At 41.4% G+C, this 11,763-nt stretch overlaps 1 protein-coding gene across 1 annotated transcript; it reads left to right on the top strand.

Annotated features, from left to right (window-relative positions):
• Window positions 1–2,463: 2,463 nt before the first annotated feature.
• On the top strand, window positions 2,464–9,299 carry c1ql4a (complement component 1, q subcomponent-like 4). Its single transcript, XM_037684174.1, has 2 exons — window positions 2,464–3,024; window positions 8,908–9,299. The coding sequence occupies exons 1-2, from the start codon at window positions 2,479–2,481 to the stop codon at window positions 9,085–9,087; spliced, it is 726 nt and encodes a 241-aa protein (XP_037540102.1). The 5' UTR covers window positions 2,464–2,478; the 3' UTR covers window positions 9,088–9,299.
• The last annotated feature ends 2,464 nt before the right edge of the window (window positions 9,300–11,763 follow it).

Genomic DNA, 11,763 nt, shown 5'->3' with positions numbered 1-11,763 from the left:
TACACCGGAAAATATGATATATTGCTGTCAATTTTATTTGACGACTGAAAAAAAAAATACTATGATTTTTCTGTTATAGTATAGAAGTGCCCCAAGCTGCTGCTAGCTGTTGTTGCAACTATGTGCATTTGCAAAACCCCTAAAAATAAATCAATGTAAAAACTTGATGATGAAACTGAAAATGGCCCAAAAGTATTTTGGAAGTGTTTGCAAAACCTACATTAGCTTGGAGTTGTTGCAATACGGTAATACACTTTTGACCACAGTAAAACATGGTGGGCTCCGCCTTGCTCGCTGTTAGCTCCTCACAAGTGAAAATAAGTTTCTCAGAAATAGTTGCTCAAAGAACTGTCTACAACAGGTAAGATATTAATTGTTCATAACCTTTGACGTTAATCCCACCCTGAACTATCCCTTCAGCTAATATTGAAACAACCATATAAAAATCACAGTGATGAGAGAATTTGATTTTAGTTTAAACGTGAATCCACGTGGTGTGAAAAATGAATGGCCTTGCACAAATAATGGTGTGGAAACTCTTTGCCTGTGTGTGCCAGATACATTTGGGTGCACGTATGTTTATTTACACTAGTGTGCAGGCACTGTATATGTAAGGTTTGGGGTTTTTTTAGGTAAAGAGAAAAAAGAGCAGCACAATGTCTGGGGCAGGGTGTCTCACTAATGAGGCTGTATAGCTGTGGGATGCGAGTCACAAACACAGACAATGATCTGGGGACCATTTAGCCTCTCCTCTCCATTCCTCACACCACACCAAGGCAGCTTTAGCTCAGTCAACCCCCCTTCCCCCAATGTCTTCCCTTTTCTGACACAGAGAAGATGAAAACATCCGCCTTCGTATTGCAGCACAGTTTCAAACATTTTGCATGCAGAGTTTGCTCCTAACAACAGGTGAATGGCCTGATCGCAGCATACAGATGGGAGGCATCAGTGCAATTAGAAATAAAAAGATCACTCAAACAACACTACAAAAAAATAAAAGTTAAGCTGATAGATGGAGTTATCTGTAAATCTAAAGTATAATTGTGACTGGAAAATAGAAGAGGAATAAGATCATAGATGCAGATGTAACAGAGAGAGGCAGAGGCAGGGGGAAGGGGTTGGGGAGGAGAGATCTAACAGGTGCAGACTGGGACTGATCGTGGACCAAACGCGTCGGAACGCAGACACAGAGTGGAGCGTCACACTGCCGCGCGCGCGCGCTCCTCATCTGGAGCCGCATCAAAAAGTGTTTTTTTTATTTTTATTTCTCGGATTAAATTAATCAGACGTTACTAATTGTCCTCTGAAAAAAATAAGAAAAAGTGGAGGGAAATCACCTTTTTATTAAGAAAGTCGTATTACTTTCCTGGAAGCTCGTGCGCATCCAGCGGCTTTTCCAGCTCCCCAAATTGGCACTCCGGCAGTTCCGAGTACTTTGTTCATTTTAGGACGACACGGTGGAGACTGACGCGCAACACTTTGATTCTTGTTGGATTTTAGACACACAAGGTAAGTTCTTCAATGTTTTATTGCAGGTTACAAATAAATTGAACTAAAAAAAAAGATCGTTCGTAAAATCAGATAGCTAATTCATAATTTCACTTTACGCATAAAAAAACTGTTCAAAAAAATCGATTTTAAATTTTGACCTTTGTGTTTGAATTACATATGAAATAAATGGTGATTTTATTCAAACTAAATTGTATCAGTTATTAAGTGTCTCCACTCTTCTCTTCCCACATCCAGATAAAGGCAGAGGAGGAATCAGCTCAGCCAAGTTGGGAAAAATAGTTGAATTCCTGAAAAGAGTGAGGGGTTCTCAGATGATCATCAGAGAAAAGAAACCAATGAGGAACTTGTTCCATTCCAGTCAGCATGGCATTAAGTGAGACTTCCACATGATGTGTTGCTGTGTTGGACTTTAAGAGACTCTTTTTTTTCCCTTTAAAATCAATTAATTTGAACTTTATTGAACACAACAAAGAAAACCTCCTCTCTGTTCTTCAAGTTGAATTGGGGAAAAAACTGTTTTTGTGCCAGTTTTGGTTTCGATTCGGACATTTTTAAAAACCGAAGGACTTTAACACAAATATGTTTTCCAGCGTGTTCCTGTAAACCCAAGTCAATTTTTTGCTAATTTTTCAAGTCACATGGACCCTTTTCTAAAAGTCTTATAAATATTTTCTTAATTACTGTTGGATTTTCTTCTATACTGTTGTTTCTTTTCTGGCCTTCAGCCATTTTGCTTCTTCAACATACTCGACCAAGCAGCACACTGACCCCCCCCCCCCCCCCCCCACACACACCCCCCAATCCTTTTCTTATCCTTTCAAACCCTTTTCATTTCAAGCTGATTCTCAGAAAGGCTCCATCGTGGCCGGCACTATTCCAGCTAAGGGGGAAGAGGACTTCCTCACGCTGGCCGCTTCACGGCTCAGCCGCAGGAAACGTGTTATAGTGGCTGCTGTTGGTGTGGCCATGGTTCTAATACTGTTGGTGGCCATTCCCCTGCTGGTCCACACAACCAAAGGGGGCACCACTGGAAGTACGGGGAGCCATTATGAGATGCTTGGAAGCTGCAGGATGGTGTGCGACCCCTACGCTACTTCACAGCCAGGTCAAGAGCTGACAGCTGTGTCCCCACCCCCGCAGGATTACACTGGAAAGAGGATGAAGCCTGGACTACGAGGACCTCCGGGGATCCCTGGCCCTCCAGGAGAGCGGGGACCCCCTGGAGAGCCAGGCAAAGCTGGGCCGCAGGGGCCACCTGGACCAGGCCCTGGAGGCTATTCTCCTGCAATCTACATTCCCAAAATTGCATTCTATGCAGGGCTTCGTAAGCAGCACGAGGGCAACGAAATACTGAAATTTGATGATGTGGTGACCAATGTAGGGAACTACTACGAGCCCAGCACTGGCAAGTTCACCTGCCCCCTGCCTGGCATCTATTTTTTCACCTACCATGTTCTAATGAGAGGTGGTGATGGGACTAGCATGTGGGCAGACCTGAGGAAGAATGGACTGGTTAGTAAAAAAGAAATGTGTGTGTATGTGTGAGGGTGTGCAGAGGGTGTGTCTGAATGAAAAGGCCACACATGCTCATGCAACAGATTGTTCTGACTGTTGATGTGTTTTGCCATAAACTCATATTCACCTCTGCAACATCGAGCTCTTCAGAGTCAGAACACATTCCACTTAGAAGGTTGGCAACCAAAGAATGAAACGGCAATCCTTGTCCTCATTAAGGCGAATTCATGCTATACAGTCTAATTTTTTCAGCCAGAGATATTTACATTCCCACACATGCCTTGGCTAAATGACAAGTGGCAGAATGCAGACAGTGCCGTGCCAAAAAGAACAGTCCAATTAGTAAGTATCACACACAGAGCTTGATTATCACCTAAACAGAAGTGCAAAAGAGCACGGGAGAAATGTCTGTCAGAATGTGGACTAGTCAGTTTGCACCTCAGCTAAAGAAATAATGAATTTAATATTGACAGTCCACTCATCTACTGCCTCACTCCCCAGACACTAATTAATGATAGAGGGGCTGCTGGGAGGAAAGAGGAGTGGAGAGGTGGGAAATATCACAGGGATTTTATCAGAGGAGTCCAATTCCAGGAAAGAAAATGTCTTCAACTTGATTTTTACATTTATTCATTCATCAAGGACTCAAGTGAAAATACATTCTGCTCAGACCAAGGACAATTCACACTTATTAAATCTGATCAAAAGTCAATTTTGAGACCTAAAATAAGTTCTTCTTTCCACATTTTTAAGAAATCACAAAGATGTGTTTAAGGCTGCTTACCTAATGTGCTGTATTGTCATTCCAGTCATTTTAGCCTGCTAAATAATTCATCCGTCTTAGATTAGATCCCCCTGTACACCCGCCATACCTTCCTCTCCTATCCCTCATCCCGGCTTGTTCATTGATTCTCCATTAATTATTTTTTCACTCAGCTCAATTATCTAACGTCACCGAGGTCCATCTGACGCCCGTCAGGCAGCTCCGTTAAACAATTCCGTTAAACAAAGCGCCCACTTTACGGGGACCTGCCCAAACAGAGCTGCTGGTGAAAGAAAAATCCTGCAGACTGCATGATCATGTTTGGAGTTTTCAAAGCCCCGAGGCAGACAGGTACCCCGCCTGAGGCCGGTCAGCAGCTGGGGATTAGTAAACAGGTGGTGTGTTTCGTACGTTGCATTTCTGAACACAGAATGAACCACGCCTGTTTAAGCATCACCGTAGGTGTTTAAACCTCACTGAATATTTCTTTAACAAATATTTAAATTAGCCACAAAATGCCTGGTTCCTGTTTAATTTTATGCAGGTGATTTTCACCTCGCCTTGGTCAGCCAGCTCATTTGTCAGTGAGAATGAATGAAACAAGCATATAAACTCATTGGGGACGTGCCGAGATGTCCTCCACAAGACAATGAAGGCGAGAGCAGAACAAGACGAGTGAGCTGATGGTCATGGGTGGGGCCGAGGACGATAGATGACTTAATGGAGGTTTGGAGACAGTGGGCTGGTAGATGAGGCATCTGGGAGGCTGGTGTTGAAGGCCAGGATGAGATCAGGCATGATGACCGATGGACACCCACTCACCACATCAACGCTTGACGTGTGATCAAGGTCGTGCAGAAAAAGAGAAGGAAAACAAAAATCTTTACCAAACTTGTTTTTTCTCCCACTTGACCAAGTTAAGATTGATGCAGCTTATAAATCAGTGCATTGATGTCTAGTTGTATAACTCTAAGTAGTAGTGATATTTTGTTTTGGTCTCCTGGATTGTTAAATGTATATGACAGTCATGTTCTTTGGGATCTCTACGGACCAAATATCTAACCCCACCACCCTGTGAAGTCTAATTGCTCACACCTTGACCTAACGTTCACAGATCACTGCAGTCTCATATTTCTCAAGTTGCAGGGGATTTGTGATTGAAGGGGGCACAACTTGTGTTTGCGACTGACTTGTGAAGATTTGACTGACAGTAACATCCAGTTCTTGTTGAGTGCATTATCCATCATGTATGTCATCTGCTCAGGCTCAGCTTCGGTAAATGATAGATGGACGTGTTTCATTAGGACCCCCGATAACTCAATATAGATTTAAACATTCTTGAAAATAAATAATCATAAACGCTTCTTGTTTCCTATAATAAATGGGTTTAATTAATCTATTCCTAATGTCCTGTCATGGATAAATGTCTTGGAAATGACTTAATATTCCAGGTTAGTACCAGATGTTTTTAAGACAGTGTATGGTAGAGTTGGCATGCTTTTCTAGTTATGAAGAGAAGTAATACATCTCCTGTCCCCCTCATTAATGGGTACATGAACTGCTCATCCAGTCATTTAGTTCCTATAAATCTCATCTATATACTTATATAAAATATTTTTAAAGCTACTGAGACAAATAGAAACTTTCTTGGTGCGCATTTCTTCTCTCTCTCTTGCTTTTTCACCTGTCACGGGCTCTTTTAATAGCCTAGTTAAAGGTCAAGTTAATTCACACGATAATGTTAAAATGTCATCACCTGCTGTAATGACCTGTACCTGTTTCAGTTTAGGAGACAGAGATATGCTGCAAGTGGAACAAAATTAGCCTCAGAGAAGAAAGGTGTCCGCAGAATTAACTTGGGAAAGGCAGGACAATTTTTTATTTTTTTTAGTTCATGTGAGATGTAAATAAAATACAACAATATGCCTCAAGTGTTGGGGACCACATGCTGTAATAGTGAATGGCAGGTAATAGCAATCCCAGACACGGTTCGGTGCCTAAATCGCTTGTCGTCGTGTAATCCCTGGGCTCCCAGTGAAGAGGGGAAACCTATTCAATAAATATTCTATTTCCACAACGTCGCCCCTCACCACTTCCCCAAGCCTCCTGCCATGCACTGGTGTCCCTTAGGCAAGTTTAACTGCGACTTTTCTATTGTCTCCGCTGTAAGAGGTCAGTATATCACAGCGAATGAATCCTGTCAGTTTTATTACCAGTGGAGCAAAGCACCGCAGATAAAAACAAAACTTCATACTACACCCTCGCATCTCCCTTGGTCTCACAAAATAGCCCCACTTGATCAGTTTGTTACTCGTTGCCCCCCTTCATCAACTCTCTGACCCCTCGTTTTCCCTTCCCCTCGCTTTATTTTGTCTATCCTTGTCAGTGTTTTGTGTTACGACTCTGCTCTTTGAGAAACCCCCCTCCTCGTTCACCTTCCTCTTGCCTGTGGTCCTCTGCGTGTTTACTGGAGGCCCAATAAAGAAAGGGGCTAGCCAGAAGGCTGAGATAGCCACAGGCAAGCCCTGGGGGCCCCCCACCTCATGGCTCACAGCTCTTCCAGCTCCAGGATCAGCGCTGTACGCTGCCTGCTTCACATGGATCAGTCTGTCTTCTAGTAGTATCCATCTCCTCTGTCGGCTTCCTGTCCTAATCCCACATCGCCTCCCCTGTGACTCTGTCTGGTGTCTGCATTAATAGATGTAGCGTTAATCTTTCGGCCCCAAGAACATCAGCTAAACCATCATTTCATCTATCAAATCCAAAATAACAATAAATGCGTAGTATTTGATGGGGTTTTTTTTGCCCAGCACTTCTAAGATCATTAATGTCTGACAGGCTTGAGGGGGTGAGGGTCTTCCCATATTTTCTTCCAGTTCAGTCAAAATAATGAGCAGGGTGACACACGCTGTGCCGTCGATAACAAGTTGCAACAACAGCATCGCTGTCAGAAGCAGCCAAAGATGCAAATGTGATAGTGGCTGTCGCTACTCGTGTCAAGCAGAACAATATAACCTTTACAGATGGCGATGCACTGGTGTTGTTCTTTGAGAGATGGTCCTTTGAGAGCTAAAAGTTTAGAATGTAAACAAAATATATATAGAATTTCCTGTAATTACCATGTACTTATTTTATGATATTTTTTAACTAATATGCTATAGAATAATAACTGATAAAGCTTTACTTTGTTTTCAGTTCTGCTATGGCAGTAACACAGTGATCTTCCTGTGAAAAGTATCACAGGCTGTACAAGAAATTTTACAGCCAGCTGCTGCTCGCTGTGCTTGCAACTTACTCCAGGATGCTGTGCAAATTATAAATAATTTGTAATAAGTAAAGATATGCAATTTAATGTTCTTGCAAATTGCTGTGGCATTTCAAGACAATACACACTGGTCCTGGCTCCACTCAGACAAGTCAAAACTGATCACTAATGACCAAACTGAGGTTGTTCAAAGAGGGATCTACAACAGGTGAGATGATAATTGTTCACATACAATGTCTCATCATCAGAGCAGAACAATCACTTTAAATGAGCAAACTGAAATAATCTGCAATTGGGTGAACTCCATCACATCCATCCATCATTTACTCACTTTGTCCTTTATGGGTCATGGGGTTCAATAGCATCTAGATGCAGCAATCACTGTGCAAGAGGCAGGGGACACCCTGGACAGGTCTCCAGTCTATCACAGGGACACATAGAGACAAACAACCATTCACACTCCACCCAGAATTTCTCCCCAGCCAGGATTCAATCTCGCGACCTTCTCGCTGAGAGGCAGCAGCTCTACCAACTGCACCACTGTGCCGCCTTTGAATGAACTAATTTGAATAAATAGTGCCTGATTATCTGAACTTAAACATGTGCCTGTTGAATAAAGTGAAACACCAAACTGGACACACATCGTTGGTCTGGAGTAATAGCAGCTGGGCATCTGTTGAGCTGTCAGATTTATTTCTCAGCTCCCCTAATCGGTCCGGTTCAAAATGGACAGGTTGCTGCTGAATTTTATTTCATGACACCCACAGATTATGTTCAGGCAATAAAAACACAACTTCAGGGTTGATAAATAGCGAGCAATGTGTCTAGACGAGGACAAAGTAGATTGGTGAAGCGGGAAAAAAACACATATCTATTTATTTTTTGTAGTTGAGAGTAATTCAGGCTCTGCTGCTCGGTGACGGTCTATTTTCAAATTGATGTGTGTTTGTTGGGGAGAAAGGGGTCCCAGTGATGGGAGTGACATGATGGTAGTTGAATTGCAGATCATATTCTGTGGCTGTCATGGAGATGTGCGTCGCTTGTCTGGGTGCTGACATAGATTGAGTGCTCCCAGCATGGATGGACACAAAGCCAGACACAAGGCCACTGATGGCTGACACATGTCTGATGACTGGAGCTGCTACACCACAATTATTGATACATCCTATTTATGCTTTACTTTACTTTTTTTCCCCCCTTAAAGCATTTGACACATCCAACTTCGATTAACCCATCGAAAAATAAAGACTTTCATATTTTAAGCAATTTCAAAAGCTTTGACATGTTTCTTTTTATACATGGACAAATCCTGTTCCTTGTAGAACAGAAACTCCGTGCAGGCCTGCATAGATCCACACTGAGTAAACCCAATTAAATGTGTTAACAAACAAGTAAAAATCCACTGCTGCTGGGTCAATGAGCGCAGACTCGCACAAAGCATGCAAATGTGAAACTGTCTACCCCGCTCAGTATCATGCATATCGAATGGCTCCGCATCAGAAGCAACAGGTCAATCGTTGACGTGGATAGTGATGTTTATTGGCTGAACTCGTTTCCCAGTAGACAGCCTGTTGTCCCCAGTGAGCGAGCTTATCTCTACAACCCATTCAGACTTCCATCCTCAAGTCTTAACCCATCCACAGCTGATCAATGAGAGATGGAGAGATCGTGCTCATCTGTGAGGTCAGAGGTCATCTTATCAATCAGCTTAAGTGTCAGTTAAGTTTGTGATGTCGAGTGTTTCATCTGACATAATTGGTTTTAATCCGGTCGATAGGAGAAAAAAGTGATGTGTTTTTGTTTGCACGTGTGTAATTTTGTTCTAATTGTGAATGCACGTGTGCTCGAACAGGTGAGAGCAAGCGCCATCGCTCAGGATGCAGATCAGAATTACGACTACGCCTCTAACAGCGTCATCCTGCATTTGGACGTAGGTGACGAGGTGTGCGTGCAGCTGGATGGAGGGAAGGTCCACGGAGGAAACCAGAACAAGTACAGCACCTTCTCCGGCTTCCTCATCTACCCAGACTGATTTGAATTTGCAAAGAGTGAGGAACAAAACAACAACATACAAACACACAAAGTGACACTCCAACAGATATGTACAGTATGCAAATGAATGCACATAACATGGACACACATGCATGCATTCAAGCAAACACACTCACACACACACATTTGCACAGAGATACCACAAGATTGTTTCAAAGGATTGAATAAACATGAGGTGTGAACCAAATTACCTGTATGAAATCAGCAGTTGCATTTGTTGGTATCTTTTAGTGTACAAACATGAATGCCAGAATATGTAGCGTACAATATAGATGCAAATAACGATTTCATACTGAGGCTATGAAATATCTCGAATATTATAATGCATTCTGTATTAAAATATAGACTAAAAATACAAAAAGACCCTAAGTTTGATCGTTAAAATGCAATAATGGTATCAAAGGTGTCTTCAATTGAAAGCAAAATGCTAGAATGCACTCTTTTTTTTTTGTCCACTTTACTCTTAATGTCTCCAATTGAATGGTCTGCCTTTGTTTTACAAATATGGGAAAGTATTACAATTTAAAGTAAATATGATGAAATCATTGTTGTGATTGAGTCTGTCTTTGGTCAAAATTGGAATAAATACACAAATTATATTCTCCTTTGTTTTCATTCTCACACATTTAACAAAAAGACTCAAAACTGGAAAAAACTATAAGGTGAGACTTCTAAACGTGTTTTCCGGTGAGAAAGTTGTGTGAGTGGATGATAAACTTATAAACATGTCAGAAAATGATGGTGATGAAGTCAGGTTTAAGTGTTTTACTTTCATTCGGTGTTGTATATAGAACATCAGTCACTTTACTTGAAATTTAAAATGCCCTGTATGCATTTTTTTTTTAAAGAAGCCCTATCAAAGTACCATCATGTGTAAACTTATTAACTTTGAAACAAACTACCTGGTATATTGAAAAGGTTGCGTGACCAACTGCTATTAAAACATCCTTATCAACCTTGTCACTTTGTCGGTTTCCTTGCAAATTGTTTCCACGTATCAAGGCCAGGGCAGAGTATAAGCTCAACTGCTAAAACAGACGGCGTGTTGGGTTTTATTTGAAATGACCACTCGGACAGACTTGTGAATTAGATATATGGCACGGTTACATGAACTTACAGCAGAGATCGAAGCGACCGCACCACCGGCTGCTGCAAAATGGATTTTCAATACGTCTTACAGCCCAGTATGATCCAAACATTGCTGCAGCAACACAGACCTCATAAAACACACTGGATTTACTAAAACACAGGTAATATATGAGTTTTAAAGGTGACATCACTAGAAGAGTTTTACAAATAGAGTGGTTCGGTGTTATATAAGGTGGAATAAGCACACCTTTAACACCATCCAAGCTATTTTTCCTTTAAATCTAAGTATTATTAGTATTCGGTTTAATATTTTTATATTGATTTTGGATGTCCCGCTGGTCTCCTCGCTCATCCTCATAGCCCGTATGATCAAGTCAGCCCAATGTGAAACAATAAACCTGGAAAGAAACGTTTGTGTCCAAACATTTGCCACATTTCTCAGCAAATAAAAGTTTTAATAGGATTACAATGATCAATTAATTATTGAATGATTTGCAGATTATCAATAAATTGTATTGGAAAAAAAAAAGCCCTTAAAATATTTTTGAGGCAGAGATATTCACATGATTAAGACATTATTTTGCATTTAAGGAAACAAGAACAATTCTAAACGATGTAAAGAAATTTACATTGTTGTTTCCCCCCTTTGGTTGTTTACAGTGAGTTTATGAATAACCTGAATAGTTTTTTTATGAAACGTTAGATATGTCAGTATCGTTTACGACTCAATCTCTACACCAGTCATAAAACTACTGATACACTAAATTTGTAATTTCAAAATATGAGCCAGTTCTTATAAAACAATCAAGCATTTGTCGTTTTTCTGAATCAAGTCACTCTCTGTGTTAAAAACAGAAGGAATGTTGAATATGCCTTACATTCTTGACTAAAAGTACCTAATTAGAGGAGAGAGCTGGTGTCACTGCAGAAGTAACGGATTTGGTGAATCTGTTGCTTCTGAGCAGAAGAGGGATGAAGCTGCGCTGTGCTGGGGCCTCAGCGCACGGCTCTCTTCTGGCAGACTCCAGCTGAAAGTTAATTGGACGGGGAGAGGGCTGAGACGGGCTGTGCCGAGGCCCATTAGTGATTCCCCTGTCGGATGCAGAGCCACGAGGATCACAGACTCACAAATAGGAGGATTAAAATAATCAATAGCCTTGACTTCTATCGACCACACACACATGCACTGAGTAATTAGCACAGAACCCATTCAGCAGTGGACTATGACATCCTCCTGAACCTCACCTCACACGAGCTCCACACTCCAATGGCTGCGGTGTCTAATGAGGGGAAATGGTAGAGACTGCTTGAGAGGAAAATTAGGAAAAGGTCAGGAAACCACTGAACAGCCCTTTCCTGCTCATGTCTTGTCATTTCTATAAAAAAAGGAAAACATTTTTGATCTTTTTTATTGTAATATTAAAGACATTAGATGCGAACAGTAAATTATAAACAGGAGTCCATGGGTGCATGCGTAATTTAATTTTTGAGTTGGCTCAGGTATTGACTAAAAGTTGATCAAGACATTCCTGATCCATGTTTCAACTGCAATGGTTTTGGTTTTAGA

This window comes from Nematolebias whitei, chromosome 11 (genome assembly GCF_014905685.2).
Source record: "Nematolebias whitei isolate Nwh7 chromosome 11, NemWhi1, whole genome shotgun sequence".
Lineage (NCBI taxonomy): Eukaryota > Metazoa > Chordata > Actinopteri > Cyprinodontiformes > Rivulidae > Nematolebias > Nematolebias whitei.
The sequence above is the reverse complement of the archived record's forward strand: the minus strand, read 5'-3'. Positions and strand labels throughout refer to the sequence as shown.

Bases quoted from the DNA above. Each gene is read 5' to 3' on its own strand.
- c1ql4a (XM_037684174.1), top strand. From the start codon at position 2,479: ATGGTTCTAATACTGTTGGTGGCCATTCCCCTGCTGGTCCACACAACC. The intron at 3,025-8,907 runs GTTAGTAAAAAA...GTGCTCGAACAG, and splicing joins ACCTGAGGAAGAATGGACTG to GTGAGAGCAAGCGCCATCGC.